This window comes from Helianthus annuus, chromosome 1, assembly GCF_002127325.2.
Source record: "Helianthus annuus cultivar XRQ/B chromosome 1, HanXRQr2.0-SUNRISE, whole genome shotgun sequence".
Taxonomy (NCBI): Eukaryota; Viridiplantae; Streptophyta; class Magnoliopsida; order Asterales; family Asteraceae; genus Helianthus; species Helianthus annuus.
Window position 1 is genome coordinate 111,404,967 of NC_035433.2, and position 17,304 is coordinate 111,422,270.

Genomic DNA, 17,304 nt, shown 5'->3' on the forward strand with positions numbered 1-17,304 from the left:
TATCTGGTCGGACGGCATCAAAATTGATGGACAGTTCGTTCCAACGTCCTGATCAGACTGTACTTGATGGTTTTTGGAAAGAGTACAGGTGGTTAGATCAAGACGGTGTGACATCGTGTTAAACAAATGAAATTCCATCAAATCTGACCCGTTCTAACGGCCGGGAACCACCCCGTTAGATCATATCCGGCCGTTCTTGACGTTTTTCCATTTTTAACCCGAAATCACACAACACTTTTGATTAGATACATAAATTTTAGGTGAGATTGTTATAATAATATGTGAAAGTCACTCAGATCTGAGTTGTTCATGGTGAGATGAGGTCACACTTTGAAGTTCATATGAACTCTTGATGACATCATCTTAGAACACCTCAAATCAGTAGATTCACGGTTAAAAGTTGATTTTTAAAAGATAGAAAGGTGTAGAATTGAGTGTAGATTATAGAAGTACAAGATTTAGGTTAAGATCTTACCGGAATCGCGAGAAATCGAGAGAAAATGGGCCAAGAGCGTTCTGGGCGAGTGAAGGCTGTCACATCACTGTTCAAGTGAAGTGGCAGGGCTATTTATAGGCAAGAGAGGAGGAGGAGGTGCAGTGATCCGGATCGGATGGGCAGTCCGTTCGGGCAGCCAATCCGTTCGGATGGCAATCCGTTCGGATAGCCAATCCGTTCGGATGGCAACCTGGTTGGATCTTTGGTGCGAAGAACTTCATTGGTTCAATTTATGTGGCGAGCGTTGCGATAGTTTTGTTACACATTTTCCTATATTTATTTATCATATTATATATATATATATATATATATATATATATATAATTAATCACAAGGGGTCCTATATACATATCCGTATATCAAAGTTGCGATACAATAATCGGGTTTCGTTTTGATTACGTGTTACTTGCGACACTTCACGGCCATCGAGGAGGGTAGAATAGGTCCTCACTCAACGTCATCGTGAACGTTAATGTGTGTGATGCGATGTGCATTTTGAGTAATGAGTTTGCACTTGCGACACATCACGGCTATCAAGGAGGGTAGAATTGGTCCTCACTCGACATTTTCATGGTTGTCAGCAAGTACAATGTGATGTGATAGCGATAAAATATGCGAAAATATTGCGATATAGCGATGTATGCGATATAGGTACATTATGATCCGAATCTCTGGTGCTAGGCGTAACGAGTATAACGAGTAGTAACAACGCACGAACGTGCGGGTTGTTACATCCGACCAAACACATATTTGTGACCTTAGTTGTATAGGGAATAACCTCCTGAGGTTATACCTTATGGTCTCTTCGTTTGGTTAGTGTTACGATAAGTCGATTATTATATGCCTAAAAATGACCAAAATGCCCTTTTTGCGCATAAATCCGTTTTAAACATATGTAACCAACTTTTTGACATATAAACTGATTTTGCAACTTAATTAAACATGTTTTGGCATATAAGACTTATCATAGCTCATATTTAACCATTCGAACACGTATTTACGCAAATGACACGTTAAAGTAGCATAAACTACCTTAACGAGTCATAACGGGTCAAAAGCTCTTAGGATTCATTTCAAATCAGAAATGTAGACTTTGTTAAACCATTTCACATAAGTTTCAACACTCATTTGGTTTACAAGACCTCATTCTATCTGATTCCCCGATTTATGTCCCGTTACACTAACATAGTATCGGGTATACCCATTAGTTTGTTAAAAAATATACATTGGGGTTTCTAATTACATTTTTTACTATTATAATTATTATATAATTTTATTTATACAACAACTATCATAAATTTAAAAATATACATTACATACATATAAGTTTTATGATAAATTAATAATAACTTTATAATAGTTATACGCTTATATGTATATACTACACAGCATACAAAATATAAATACTATTATCAAATACATATGCTAAAAGAAAATTTATTTTTTCACATTATGAACATACTAAAATAAATCACTAATAGATAAGGGTTAAGGGAAAATAAAAATATAAATTAAAAACTTCGGGTATATGATCGGGTATATAGTTCGGGTAAACGGGTATGTGGTTTCGGGTAATCGGGTCGGGTATCACCCCCATACCCGACCCATACCCGCGAAAATTTTTAAAACTAATCTCATACCCGTCCCAATACATGTCGGGTTTCAGGTATACCCGTCGAGTTCGGGTATTTTTGCCATCCCTAAAATAGGCTCGACACAACTCACTTATTAAACACCATTGGTCTATCTTGTGAACTCACACCATCACCCAATTATACTCGATCACCTTATCTCAATCTATTTCAACCAAACCAACCCACATCACTTGCGACGGTATTCTAGCTCCATCTTGTGAACCCACACTTCTATTTTGGCACCACCCCCTTCCACTCTCAAAAAAGATAAATTGGGATTAAAACTTCTGAAAAATATATCATTTATTTATTTTCTCTTAGTTGGAAGAGGAGCATGTGAAGGGATGAAGATAATAATAAATGCCAATAAGTCAAATTTGTTTGGACAACAAGTCAAACCCTCTCTTCCCCCATAAATATGGGCCATTTTTAGGAAAACACACAACCCTTTTCCCATCATATCCATTTCATACGCAACACAACTCTACCCATGCCGGAGATTGACGGAGGAGCTACGGCGGTGACGATGGCTGACGGCCACCATGTTGTGACCCTCAATACAGAAGATCAAACTCACACAACTACTAGTTGTTTTCCGTCTGTTTCTTTTCTTCAAAAGGTTAATTACTCTTTTTTTTTATTTCCTTTGTATTTTTATTTATTATATGTGAAAAACAAAGGTGAAGTCATACTTGATCCTTTTGAGTCTCCTGAATCATGTGAATATGACTTTCATAAAAAGGACATGTTTTTTGTTTTTGCTTTTGTTTCTTGTTTTTTTCCAATGAAATATGAATTGTTTATGTAGTTAAATATCATTTTAGTCCATTTGGTTTGAGTTATTTTGTCAGTTTAGTCCAAAGGTTTGAAATATTACTGTTTTAATCCAGTAGTTTCAAACGTTATCATTTTAGTCCACTGGGTTAACTCCATTTATTTTTTCTGTTAACTAGAAAGCCAATTCGGCCATTTTTATGTATTTTGTTAACTAGAAAGGCAATTCGGCCATATAAAATGACCGTATTGCCTCTCTCGTTAACTGAAAAAAATGAATGAAGTTAACCTAGTGGACTAAGATGGGCCACGTTTGAAACTATTTGGACTAAAATGACAACGTTTTAAACCTTTGGACTAAACTGGCTAAATGACTCAAATCACAGGGACTAAAATGACATTTAACTCTTGTTTATGAAAACAAATGTGGATTTTTTTTAATTGATTTATGGAAATGCATATGGTCTTTGAAACTTGACTTGTTTGGTATAACATCATAATCAAGATAGTAGCCTTCATAGATTACAAACAAGTATGGTACAAATTTGTTACAAGTCATTTTAATGTGCGAAAAAATCACTTCGATCGATGGAACTAAAGGTGTGCCCGACTGCTAGCCAGCCGGTTATCTAATTAATGCTTATCTAACATTGTCGTCCTCTGATAGTTTACTATAACTGTCAGTAATAAAATAAAATAGATTAAACGAATATATAAAGAAAACTTTTGTTGTCATGTCGTCTCTCATCTGATATTTTTGAGGTGTTTGCTACTATGCTATCGTAATTAAACATTTTATTTTTGGTTTGGATAGTTTCGAAAACCAAATTGATAATTGTTTGATTGTACTTTTACAATTGATTTAAAATGTTAATAATATTTCGATTTAAGCAATAAAATTACGTCGTTTTTTTTTTTGTCAATTCTTAAATTATTTATTTACACGTGTAGATACGTAGTTTTTTTTTTTTTTTTTTTTTTTTGTCAATTCTTAAATTATTTATTTACATTTAGATCTGAAATAATTATATTCAATAAATTTCATTGTCTTATTAAAATTACACATTTTTTAATTATTAACTTAATAATAATTTTTTCATCTTGTCTTTTGGTTGGCCGTCGTCCACACCTAAATTCGTCAATAGTGATTAACCACCACCAAACCATTTTTAATTTCAATACTTATTAAATAATTAAATAACATTATTTTTTATGTACAAGTTATCAATGCACAAATAACGAGGTTCAGTGATTGATTGTTACGATGGACAGTTGATAGCGGAGGTTCTTGGAACATATTTCGTGATATTCGCTGGGTGCGCGGCTGTGGTGGTGAATACCGACAAGGATAAAGTGATCGGTCTGCCTGGAATATCCATTGTGTGGGGGTTGGTGGTGATGGTCATGGTTTACTCCGTTGGACATATCTCTGGTGCCCATTTCAACCCTGCCGTTACCATTGCTTTTGCCTCTTGCAATAGGTTCCCTGTTAAACAGGTAACTTTTAAGATATGTTTGAAAATGTATAGCTCATTGCTACAAAACCAAAAACAGTTAAAACAAAATCGAACAAAAAATGATTAAACCCGAACCAAATAAAATGAATTTGGTTTATATGTAGCCCAATAAATCGAATAACCAAAGTAAACCATATTTTATACTAATTAGACGAATAAACCCAATAATATGAATTCGTTGTATTCAGTTGAAACCGAAAAGCAAACCGAATTCGAACGCAGTTTGTGATTCAGTTTTGAAATACCTAAATTTCGTTTAGTTTGGTTGGATATTTGGTTTAATCCAACAAATTTCAAACCGAATAAAAGGAACCACATAATCGAATAAACCAAAAAGAAATCGAACCGATGGACACCTCTAACGGTTCTAAATTGTTTATTTATTTATTTTTTTTTTGTCATAATATTGTTCAAATTTAACATGTAAAGAGACTTTATTGTTTAAAAAGTTGTAGAGGGACTTTTATAAGACATAACAAAAAGTAGGTTAGTTTTTCATATGCAAAAAGAATATTAAGAGATTTTTATGAGAAAAATAAGAAATAATATTGGTTTTTTAATGATATTTGCCATACATAAATTGTATTAGTTTTAAAATAATTATAAAATACAACAATTAAATAAAACTTTAACTATTGTCATTATTATATTTTCTAATTTAATTGATTAACTTATCCGAGCAAATAAGTGCCTGATTCAAGCAAAGTGATTGTGGCACATGACACGTGACATCTTGTAAATACTATTAACAGAAAAAATAAACAGAATTCGCTATCATATTTTCAACTGTGAATGTTATATTGTTCTAAAATAAATAAATAAATAAATAAGTATTTCTAGTTGAATCTTGAATCATATTTCAAACAAACACTCAACAACAATATTCAATATAGGTACCTGCATACGTGGCAGCTCAAGTCCTGGGGTCAACGCTTGCCAGTGGGACCCTCCGTTTAATATTTAACGGCCGTCAAGATCATTTCGCCGGAACTCTTCCCGCCGGTTCCGATCTCCAGTCTTTGGTTCTTGAGTTTATCATCACATTCTACCTCATGTTCGTCATCTCCGGCGTTGCCACCGATAACCGAGCCGTTAGTACATTTATAACTGTTGATCAGATTTCATAGTTATACTTTATATAAATGTTGTTAAGTTAATGATGTATGTTCATGCAGATCGGAGAATTGGCCGGACTTGCGGTCGGAGCAACGGTTCTACTCAATGTCATGTTTGCAGGGTATGATTTAGTCCATAATGTTCATGGTCCGGTTTTGACGGTTTTCAGTTTTTGACCATTTTAAACCAAACCAAACCGTTACTAACAATTTGGCTTCAGTTTGGTTTCATGGTTTGGAATTTGGATTATTTGGTCTTTATGATTTAAAATACGATAAAATACACTTAAAACTAAAAGACCGACTTTGTAATCGAGTTTTACGTGTTTATATTTATGTACGAGTCGGGATAAATTCAAGTTGAATTACGTTTTGAGCATATTTCTTTCGGTTGCTATACTAAACCAAAATAGATATTGACCTAAAACCCGCCGCGTAACGCGAGTAATCTTACTAGTTAAAGACAAAAGTGAAATTCGAAAACTTATATAGTCCAAATCGTACATCCCGGTTTGGTTTCTTCTAACCGGATTCGAGTATGAACTTTAATCCAATTCGTTCAGTACGGTTTGAAAATTCCTTAACCTACCGACCTAAGAAACTTTAAAAACCCGACAAGAAAACCAAACCGTTGACCAGCTTGAGCGGTTTTATGGTTTCAAACAAAACCATGAGCACCCCTTTTTAAGTTTGAAATACTTATGATTCTGTTGTGGGTGACAGGCCGATATCAGGGGCGTCAATGAATCCGGCAAGGAGTTTGGGACCAGCCATTGTGTCAAAGGAATACAGGGGGATATGGGTTTACATGTTGGGTCCGACCGCTGGTGCCATTTCTGGAGCGTGGGTCTACAACATCATAAGGTTCACGGATAAGCCTTTGCGCGAAATCACCAAGAGTGCATCTTTTCTTCGGTATGCTAGCAGTCGTAAGTCGTAACGAATATAAATGGTGATTTTGTATGCTACTACTTGGATGCATATGTATTTGTGCTTTGGTTCAAGCGTTTGGCTTATGTGTACAAATATTTATGCATGGATTATGATTTTATATGGATGTGTTGTTATAAGTAGATTTAATGTTGTTATAAGGAAATATTCGGATTCATTATGTAGATTTAATGTTTTTTGAAAGCATAAACTTGCCAGAAATCCAGAAATATTGGGCCAGAATTTACAGGTTTTGGCCGAAAGCGCCAATTTTTGGCCAGAATTTGTCCGGAATCACCGATTTTTAGTCGGCCTACTAGCGATAATGGACCGATTAATGAAAGCCCGGCCGACCAACGATTAATCTCCAACTAGTCACGATTTTTATAGCACTGATATAAACCCACACATTGTTGAACCAAAAATTATCCTTGCTTTCCACCTACTTTTTGTTACCAAGAGCTACCGACTTATGATATAAAACACAAGGGCGTCAAAAACGGGGTTAAAAACTAAGATATTGTGGTGTTGGGGATGATGTTATTTATCACTAGTATTTACAGCATTAGCTAATGAAGAATCTTCTCCTTTCAAATGTACAAGTACCAAAGTTATAAAAGATTTTGTTCCCCATTCTAAACTTCATTTTGACCATGTATCAGAATTTAGAGTTCTCGCTTTTCTGACCTAGTGCCCCCAGCCCGTCTCCTTAGTTTCTAAACTAGCAGAATCGCAGGACATCAAAAGTGGGAATGATGCGGAAGCTAAGCGAAAGATAAACCCGTTACCAAATTCCGGTAACGTTCCGAGAAGCCAAAGCCGGCAATCTCACAAGAAACGAAAGTTCGATTGATCAAAAACAAAAGTCCACCAACAAACAAGGAAAAGAAAGGTTTTAAACCATGCTCCTATCCTACAAGATAGGCTTGGAACTTTTCAAATTTCAAACAAAGAAAACTAACGATAATTAAATTAAAAATAACTAAATTTAAAAAGGCTTTTCTTCGAACCCGAACTCGCGGCTTAGAGCCGAGCCCCGAACCGGGTTAGCGACATCATCTGGACCAGGATCATCCTCCCCCACTTGAAAAGGACTCGTCCTCGAGTCATCACTGTCATCACTCTCCGCTTCATAAGGAATAAGATCCGCAACGTTGAACGTAGCCGAGACATTGTAGTGGCCCGGGAGATCAATCTGGTACGCATTGTCGTTAATTCTCTTAAGAACCTTGAAGGGCCCATCTGCTCGCGGCTGTAGCTTCCCATAGCGGCCTGTCGGAAAACGTTCTTTGCGCAAATGAATCCACACAAGGTCACCCTCCTGGAAAACAACTTTTTTCCGGTGTTTATTTGCACGGGCTTGATACTGTAGGTTGTGTTTGATAATTGCATCCCGGACCTGTTTATGAATCGTCTGTACCTGTGTAGCCCGTTCCGCTCCCTCCGCACAATAGGGGCCCACGTCTTCGGCTGGAACTAGGTCCAGCGGAGTGAATGGGTTTCGGCCATAGACGACAAAAAATGGAGACATGCCGGTGGAACTGTGACTGGATCTGTTGTACGCGAACTCAGCTTGTGGCAATATTGCATCCCACTGTTTAGGATTTTTGTCCACCAAACTTCGAAGCAAATTACCAAGGCTTCGGTTTGTAACCTCAGTTTGACCATCCGTTTGGGGATGGTGCGAGCTGCTAAACTGGAGCTTGGATCCCAAACGCTTCCAAAGAGTTCTCCAAAAATGGCTTATAAACTTGACGTCCCTGTCTGAAGTAATTGTCTTCGGAATGCCATGTAAACGGACAATTTCGCTAAAATAAAGCCGAGCGACCTGTGAGGCGTCAAACGTCTTTGCACACGGTAGAAAATGAGCCATTTTTGAGAAACGATCAACTACAACCATTATGGAATCCTTTTGTCTCTGTGTTCGCGGGAGGCCCAGCACGAAATCCAAGGATACATCCTCCCACGGGCCCGAAGGTGTTGGAAGAGGTGTGTATAGTCCTTGATTCGAACCGTGTGCTTTAGCCATGTGACAAACTCGGCACCGACGAACAATCCGCATAACATCTTTATCCACTTTCGGCCAATAAAAGTGTTCCCGAACCAAAGCAACTGTTTTGTCTCTGCCAAAATGACCCGCGAGAGCACCCTGGTGGCATTCGAGTACAATAGCGTCCCTAAAAGAAGACCGAGGAACGCACAATTTGTTCCCTTTGTATAAATACCCATGGCGTAACAAAAAATCACCCGACGGTCGCACTTGACAACAAGCCCACGGGTTTCCAAAGTCCGGATCGTCTCGGTACAATGTTTGGATCGACTCGAACCCGGGAATCGCCGGTTTGAATGATGCCGTAACGGTGGTGGCGAGACAAGGCCGTCGACTCAAAGCATCGGCGGCCGCGTTTTGGTGACCGGCTCGGTGCTTAATCACAAAGGAATAACCCTGCAAAAATTCAACCCACTTTGCGTGACGCGGATTTAACTTGGATTGGCCTTGAATGTACCTGAGTGCTTGATGATCTGAGAAAAGAACAAACTCATTCGGTAGGAGGTAATGTCGCCAATGCTCGAGAGTGCGCACGATTGCATAAAACTCCTTATCGTACGTGCTATATTTTCGACGACAGTCATTCAACTTTTCGCTAAAAAAAGCTACCGGCTTATTCTGTTGTGTCAAAACGCCCCCAATACCCGTACCCGAAGCATCACACTCAACTGCAAAAACAACCTCAAAATTCGGTAGGGCCAAAACGGGTGCCTCGGTAACGGTTTTTTTTAACAATTCGAATGCCTTTTGGGCCGCCGGTGTCCAAACAAACTTTGTGGACTTCAAACAATCCGTAATGGGGCTGACAATAGTGCTAAAATTACGGATAAATCGCCGGTAAAACGACGCGAGCCTGTGAAAACTCCGAATATCATGAAGGGACTTTGGAGCGGGCCACGTAACAATAGCATCCACCTTTTGGGTATCCATGCGAATCCCTTGGGCCGAGACAAGATAGCCCAAAAAAATCACTTCATTGGTTAAGAATTGGCATTTGGGCCGATTTGCAAACAACTGTTGGGCCCGTAAAACCTCGAAAATGGAGCGCAAGTGTTGAAGGTGTTGGGTAACCGATTTGCTAAAAACCAAAATATCGTCAAAGTAAACCACAACACACTTACCAATAAAAGGTTTGAAGACGTGGTTCATGAGGCGCATAAAAGTGCTCGGTGCATTGGATAGGCCGAAGGGCATGACCAGCCATTCATACAAGCCGTCCCGTGTTTTGAAGGCCGTCTTCCACTCATCCCCCGGGCGCATGCGAATCTGGTGATAACCACTCCGCAAATCGATTTTCGTGAAAACAGATGCCCCACATAATTGATCCAAAAGGTCTTCGAACCGCGGAATAGGAAAGCGATATTTAACTGTAATTTTATTCACCGCGCGACTGTCAATACACATGCGGTAGGCCCCATTCGGTTTAGGCACAAGTAAAGCGGGCACCGCGCAAGGACTCATGCTTTCGCGTATAAGTCCTTTATCCAAAAGGTCATGCACCTGCCGTTGTAATTCCTCGAATTCCTTTGGGTTCATGCGATAGGCCGGCTTATTGGGAATACTCGAACCCGGTAGGAAATCGATACAGTGCTGAATTTCACGCATCAAGGGTAAACCCTTCGGAATCTCGTCCGGAAAAACATCCAAAAACTCGGTCAACAATGGCTGTACGGGCGTCGGAGGTGGATCGGCTTCCGGGTTTTGCTCGGCTATGAAGAGGCCGAGAATCAAAGTGGTTCCCGTGAGCCGTGAAAAGTCCAAAAACTCCGTGCGCGACACTAGCATGGCCGCGGGTTGGCCCTCACGCGGATCAAGTGGAGCTAATGTAATATTGATACCATCCTTTTTAAACGAATACGTATTCCGGAACCCATCGTGACGCGTACGACGGTCAAACTGCCACGGTCGCCCTAATAAGATATGGCACGCGTCCATCGGAACAACTTCACACCACACCTCATCCACATACTTATTACTGATAGAAAACGGGACCAAACATCGATGGGTGACTTTAACAACATTTCCTTTTTTTAACCACGACAGTTGGTATGGCTCGGGGTGATCGTGTTTTTGAAGACCCAATTTTTCAACCATCACCGTTGAAACCATATTTTCGCAACTCCCCCCATCTACAATGATAACACAAACCTTACCCTTTGATGTGCATTTGGTTCGGAAAATGTTAGTACGCAACCACGCGTTCTCGTCTTCATTTTTGGCAACGGCTGAGGTGAGAACCCGTTGTGCAATAAGGGCCTCGCCACGGTCGGGTAATAAGGTTTCCGATGGGCCCTCCTTTTCGTCATCCTCGGTATCATAAATAGGGGCTGTTTCCTCGGTTAAAGCAACAACGTGACGGTTGGGGCATTCGCGACGCAAGTGACCGATCCCTTGACACTTGTAGCATCGCTGGACCGAGGGCATGGTGGGGGTCGGAGTGGGCGGGGCTTGGTTGGGGGTGTTGTTTGGGATCGCCACAGATGGGCCGTTTGTTTTGGTAGGAAGGTTAGTTGGGCCAGTGGTGCGGTTAGTTGTTGTGGGCCGTGGGTTTGGAATAGTTGTTTTCTGTTTAGCCCGAATTTGCTTCTCCACCTTATGGGCCAACGCACAAACCTCCTCAAACGTCCAATACGGTTGTAATTGAACGACGTCAGAGATGTCTTGGCGCAACCCCCCCAAAAACCGAGCAATTAATTGTTCATCCGTTTCATCTACCCCGCAACGCATTCGTAACCTTTCGAATTCAATAATAAATTGTTCAACCGTTAACGTACCTTGCTTGCAGTTGTGGTAATCAAGATATGAGTCTTGACGATGATTTGGTGGCAAAAACTTGTACGTAAGCAACTTTTTCATCTTCTCCCATGTGACCACCTTTGCCTTTCCCTCGTACTGACGCTTTTTTCGGACGTGTTCCCACCACAAGGAAGCGTGTTTCCGGAGTTTGATTGCAACTAGCTTAACCTTGAGATGATCCGGGATGTCGCGCAACTCAAAAACCCTTTCCACCGTATGTAACCACTCTAGAAAATCATCGGGCTGCAAGTGACCTTCGAATACGGGTATCTCAACCCGTATACCCAAGGCTTTTAAGTGGTCGGGTTGCTGTGGAGGTGGTGACCGCGGACGTAAAGGACGACCCCCAAACGGGTTTTGTCCGTCGTCGTAGTCACTATACAGATCTGACTCCGTACGTTCATCATCATTCTGAGGCTCATAACGGAGTTCTAGTTCGCGAATACGGCGCTGCAAACGGTCGAGTTCAGCGTCTCGAGGATCCTGATCGCGAAAATCTTCGTTGCCTCCTGCGGCGAATCTACGCTGAAAATCACGGTGGTTCCTCCCGTCGCGTGCCATGGCTCTGATGCCAAATGTTGCGGAAGCTAAGCGAAAGATAAACCCGTTACCAAATTCCGGTAACGTTCCGAGAAGCCAAAGCCGGCAATCTCACAAGAAACGAAAGTTCGATTGATCAAAAACAAAAGTCCACCAACAAACAAGGAAAAGAAAGGTTTTAAACCATGCTCCTATCCTACAAGATAGGCTTGGAACTTTTCAAATTTCAAACAAAGAAAACTAACGATAATTAAATTAAAAATAACTAAATTTAAAAAGGCTTTTCTTCGAACCCGAACTCGCGGCTTAGAGCCGAGCCCCGAACCGGGTTAGCGACATCATCTGGACCGGGATCAGGGAACTTAAAAGTGTTTTAACAAAAAAAGAGATTTTGAGCATGAGCCGACGCAATATTAAACATTACGTCGAGTTGTTTCTCTAAGCATATAGAAGTTTACTACGGCTTTCACAGTTTAACCAACTCTCTTTTTTCATAAGAAATTGCCTCTTGTCGCCAGCGCAAACATCACTTTGAATAAATAAGCCAACATTAATATTCTGATATACAGAATGATTGTTAGTCCACAGGCATACAATATACAATGTTTCTCACCTTTCATGTATTCACTTTTCAAAACAATCTAAATGTTTCTCACCTTTCATGTATTCACTTTTCAAAACAATCAGATGGTTTCTTTCAGATTTCTAAGCAAATATGATCCCAATAAAAGACAACCAAAATTATTTATTGAGCCAAGTAACATATCGAAGAAGCATTATTTTAGTTTGTTTAAACAAGTATTAGAGTAGTACATAACCATTTCTTCGGATTCTCACTGGGTGTTTCATGAGAACAATGATCGACTTTTGTTGCGTTCCAAACGAGCCTCCCTCTGCAACAACAAAAAGGTTACGTATTCTACCATTATTCGACATTTCACAGTTAAAACTTCAATCAACTGTATTCTCAAATGATAAAGAGTAAACTGCCAAAATGGTCCCTGAGGTTTGGTCACTTTTGCCAGTTTATTCCAAAACTCAAACCTTTTGAATCTGGGTCCCTGTGATTTCAATTTTGTTGCCTCTTTCATCCAAAAGCAAAACGTGGTCAGATTTTTCAGTTAACATCCAGCTTTTTTGTCTTTTTTCTCCTTTTTAATGAAGGGCAAAATGGTCTTTTAACGTTTTATTATAACATATTAAAAAAAACCTGACCATTTTGCCCTTCATTAAAAGGGAGGGAAAAAACCGGATGTTACTTGAAAAATTGACCAGATTTTGCTTTTGGATGAAAATGGCAACAAAATTGAAACCACAAGGACCCATATTCAAAAGTTTGAGTTTTGGATTAAACCGGCAAAAGTGACCAAACCTCAGGGACCATTTTGGCAGTTTACTCAATGATAAAAGATAGATTATGATATACAGGTAACCTAACGGGAGGATAAGAAAATTATTTCAAGAGTCGAACGATAAAAAATAATTAAAGCTAACCTCTTTTTTCTTGCATTCTTTGTACACATCAAAATGCTCTTGACATTTACTTTTATCAGAGCTAAACTCTTCCAAACCTGAAAAGTCAGGATATGTTATTACCGATTGTCTAAAACATATGATGCGAGAAATGGATGGGTTTCCAACACTGAGAATTTTTAAAATACAACATAATTCATTCCTTAGCATCATCAGAGTTGCATATGTTTTTCATTAACAAGTATCGACAAAAATATTACCATTTTCATAATAAAAACACATTTTAAGGACACATGAAGTAGTTATGATAGCATGCAATGACGCAAACATAGTCACAACAGCACAGACCAAAAATATATTTTAAGCCATCAGAATTCTACAAGGAAACGTTTGTGGTGAGAGATTACATTCCTTAAAACAAGTTCGAATGTCTACTTCTTTTGTTGATCCCAAGCCAAATATGCACTTTCTGTTAAGCAGTAAGAATGTTGATAAGCTCATTTCTAAGAAGCATGAAGTCGCTCCATGGTGATGGGGTCCCTAGAGCTGAGGCGAAGGTACACAGATCACGCACGCAAGGCGCACTCCTGGTTTTAAAAAGCGAGAGGCGCACAAAAGCGACGAGGTCTAAAACCGAGGCGCGAAGCAAAAGTGGCGAGCTTTTTGTACCCGAGGCGCAAGCTAATTATATATATATTTTTATATATTTCCCGAAGGTTTCTAGTATCATTTACCTAAAATTGTGACACAAGTAACCTCTATATATGCTTTAATATTTAAATAACCCATATATACAACCTAAGAAGCACAAAATCTCTACTATACACTCAAAATACAACTAACAAAATTATATGGCAATCAATAAAACTCCATAAAAAGCAAAAAAAAAAAAAAAAAGGAAAAAAACTAAGTTAGAAAAAGTTTTGGAAAAAATTTAAAATAGTATAACATTAAGGATGAAAATTGTAATTTTGGTGAAAACAAAAGATAAAAACTAAAAACTAAAAAGGGTGTAAACCCTAAAAAAGTTCAGCCGTCACTCTCTATTTCATATCTAGCCATCACTCTTACAACTCCTTCTCTCAAAAGCACTTCAAAGTTCAAATCGTTAATTCTGGCAATATTATCTCCAATTTTATGAATAGCCAGGTGTTTCATCTTCACAGGTATGGTTGTTTCTACACAGAACGTGTAATTTTCGTGTAAGGTCCTTAAAGCGCACGTTTCAGTGCCTCATCGCCTAACAAAAAAAGCGTTCAAGCGTACCGCTTCTTGGGTTTACTCTAGGCGCTAAGCAAAAAAGCGAGGGACCCTGAGACTTGATGAGCCTCGCGCCTAGGCGCGCACTTTTTAAAACCAACACGCACTTGAGGTTAACAGGTGGAAAATTCTATGCAGCTTCACAAAACAGATTGTATATTTATATGTAGCTGACAACATGATCAAAACAACACTCATGAGGAGATTGGAATTCTTGGAAAAGATAAAGTTTACCGGTTGCAACATTACTTAGAATTCTGGGTCTTTTAAGATTATACTCTTGGTGCAAAATGCAAATAATTCCCCCCTTATATTCTTCCATATTTGGAATTCACTTAATTTTAAAAACTCTATATTCTCTTTCTTAATCCTACAAAGAAAATTCTTCCAAGCTTGGTTTTAAAAATGTGCGCATCAAGAACGCATAATGCGCGCATCACATGATGCAGTGATGAGATTGCATCACATGTTGTGATTCCATGATGCGCGCATCACATGATGTGGTCTAATGTGGCGTCTTATGCAGTTGAGCGGTATTCGAACAAATTAGATCTTTAATTGAACAAATCTGACAATAGATGATGAGAGTATATTATATTTTAGTGTTTAAAGGTTCACGAGTTAAGATATTAGCTATAAATTTTTTTTAGTATTTTTAAATAAAGAACACCTCGCATTCGTGATGCGTGCGCTTCGTGCATTGTGCATCACGCATCAGGTTTTGAGATCAAAACGCATCGAATCGCTACACGCATTTTAAAACCAAGCTTCCAAGATATTCCTTACTAATTCTCATACTGTCTAACCAATATGAATCTACAGTACACGCATTTTAAAACCAAGCTTACAAATTGTTTAGGGGCTGTTTGTTTCAGACTGATTCTCTTAATGAGGCTCTTAATGGTTCAGACCTCTTACTGGTTAAGCACTTAATGGTTCAGACTGATTGTTTCACGAGCAGATGTCTGAATGGTTCAGACATTTGCCTCTGAATGGTTAAGAATTATACAGAGTTTGAATGGTTAAGACCTCTAATCTGAATTGGTCAGACATTTGCCTCTGAACGGTTAAACATTATACAGGCTCTTAATGGGTCAGACTCAGACCTCTTACTGGTTCAGTACTTAATGATTCAGACCTCTTATTGGTTCAGCACTTAACCATTCAGATGTTGCCAAACAGCCCCTAAACAATTTGTAACATCCGGCCTCTCGTACCACTAATACTGTCTGCTTTCCCACAAAGAGCTCACGGATTTTTTTTGCTGCCCAAGTATAGACTTCGCACGAGGTCACACATCCTCATACCGCTCCTACCTAAGCACGTTTAACTGTAGAGTTCTCCCCTCATCCATAAACATTGCGCCAAAACATACGTGGGATTTGCCTAAGGTGTAACACAGTTCCTATCGAACATATAGTTAAAAGGTAAATCACTATCTTAAATCATATTCTAAAGCAATGAATTTGCAAACCAGAACAAATAGCCAATCAAATACAAAATTTTCTCCGGATCAAAGAACATTCTAGATAAAATCACCATAGTTTATACCAATGATCGAATTAAGCATCCACAAAGGAAGATAAACCCTAACACTAGATACGAATAAATAAACCCTAAAACTACAAATGTTGATTAACAATAAAACAAATAACAATAAAAAGTATAGGTAGAAGATTGTTACACTTGAGAGAAGCAGTGTACTGAGGATAACACTGAGAATCTGAAATTCGAGCTGCGTTTGGATATGGCGGCAATTGATCTTTCGTAGAACCCATTTTTTCAGCTTGATCTTCGTTTTTGATAAAGCTTTACAGATTATAAGATGCTCACTACAAGTCAAAGCCTTGTTGTTTGGCCCAATGGGCCTGATATGGGCTTTCTATCTTTTTTTTAACGACAAATTTGGATCACTAACGGACCATTGGAGTATTATCGATTTATCGTGTCACCAGGGGAACCACCCGATCATATCCATCTCCACTAGACTATAACGCCTATACACCAATTCAGGAGGAAACCCAATAAATCTGGAAAAACCTCTTGTGGGAATCGAACCCATGACCAAAAGGTCCATAAGCCTTATCCCACCCCTAAGATGCCGCTACCAATTACCATTTATAATATTGGTTTTTGGGACAAACATGATCGGTTTTATATTTTGTTTGGGTCGAGTTGGTGGAAGTCAAAGTGGATCACCCCAAACTGGTGAAGCGTTTAAAACCGGTTGCTAAAGGAAAACCATACGGATTAGACCAGACTGGAAACCAATTTCAACGTATTATTCAACTAAAGTTCTCTCGAACCAGTTTCAAAATTGGATTCAGAGTCTCGTCTCTACTGAAGCCGGTTTCAAATGGGGGTATCACATTGGATCCGAACTGGTTTAAGGAGATGTTTGGCTTAGCTTTTCAAACCCCCTTATGACTTTTTGGAAAGAGTAAACTGCCATTTTGGTCCTTGTGGTTTGGGCACTTTTGCCATTTTAGTCCAAATCTCAATCTTTTTACATCTGGGTCCCTGTGGTTTGCATTTTGTTGCCATTTTAGTCCAAAATCCAAAAAACCCTCTATTTTGACTGTTGAAACCTGATTATTTTGTCCTTTAGTGCAGGGGTATTTTGGTCATTCTGATTTTACTCTTCTAATAAATTAAAACAAAATTAATTATATATTATATAATATATATATATATATATATAACCCTCGATCTCTCTCTC

At 38.9% G+C, this 17,304-nt stretch overlaps 2 protein-coding genes across 2 annotated transcripts; one reads left to right on the forward strand and one right to left on the reverse strand.

The window, feature by feature from the left end:
• Window positions 1–2,291: 2,291 nt before the first annotated feature.
• On the forward strand, window positions 2,292–6,632 carry LOC110875755 (aquaporin NIP1-1). The gene is made up of 5 exons (XM_022123959.2): window positions 2,292–2,749; window positions 4,177–4,401; window positions 5,315–5,512; window positions 5,597–5,658; window positions 6,260–6,632. Exons 1-5 carry the CDS (start codon window positions 2,621–2,623, stop codon window positions 6,474–6,476), a joined length of 831 nt encoding a protein of 276 aa, XP_021979651.1. The 5' UTR covers window positions 2,292–2,620; the 3' UTR covers window positions 6,477–6,632.
• A 5,848-nt stretch (window positions 6,633–12,480) lies between these two features.
• On the reverse strand, window positions 12,481–16,418 carry LOC110875762 (cytochrome c oxidase-assembly factor COX23, mitochondrial). Its single transcript, XM_022123967.2, has 3 exons — window positions 16,270–16,418; window positions 13,347–13,423; window positions 12,481–12,745 (listed from the first exon to the last, which is right to left on the reverse strand). Exons 1-3 carry the CDS (start codon window positions 16,361–16,363, stop codon window positions 12,698–12,700), a joined length of 219 nt encoding a protein of 72 aa, XP_021979659.1. The 5' UTR covers window positions 16,364–16,418; the 3' UTR covers window positions 12,481–12,697.
• Between the last annotated feature and the right edge of the window lie 886 nt (window positions 16,419–17,304).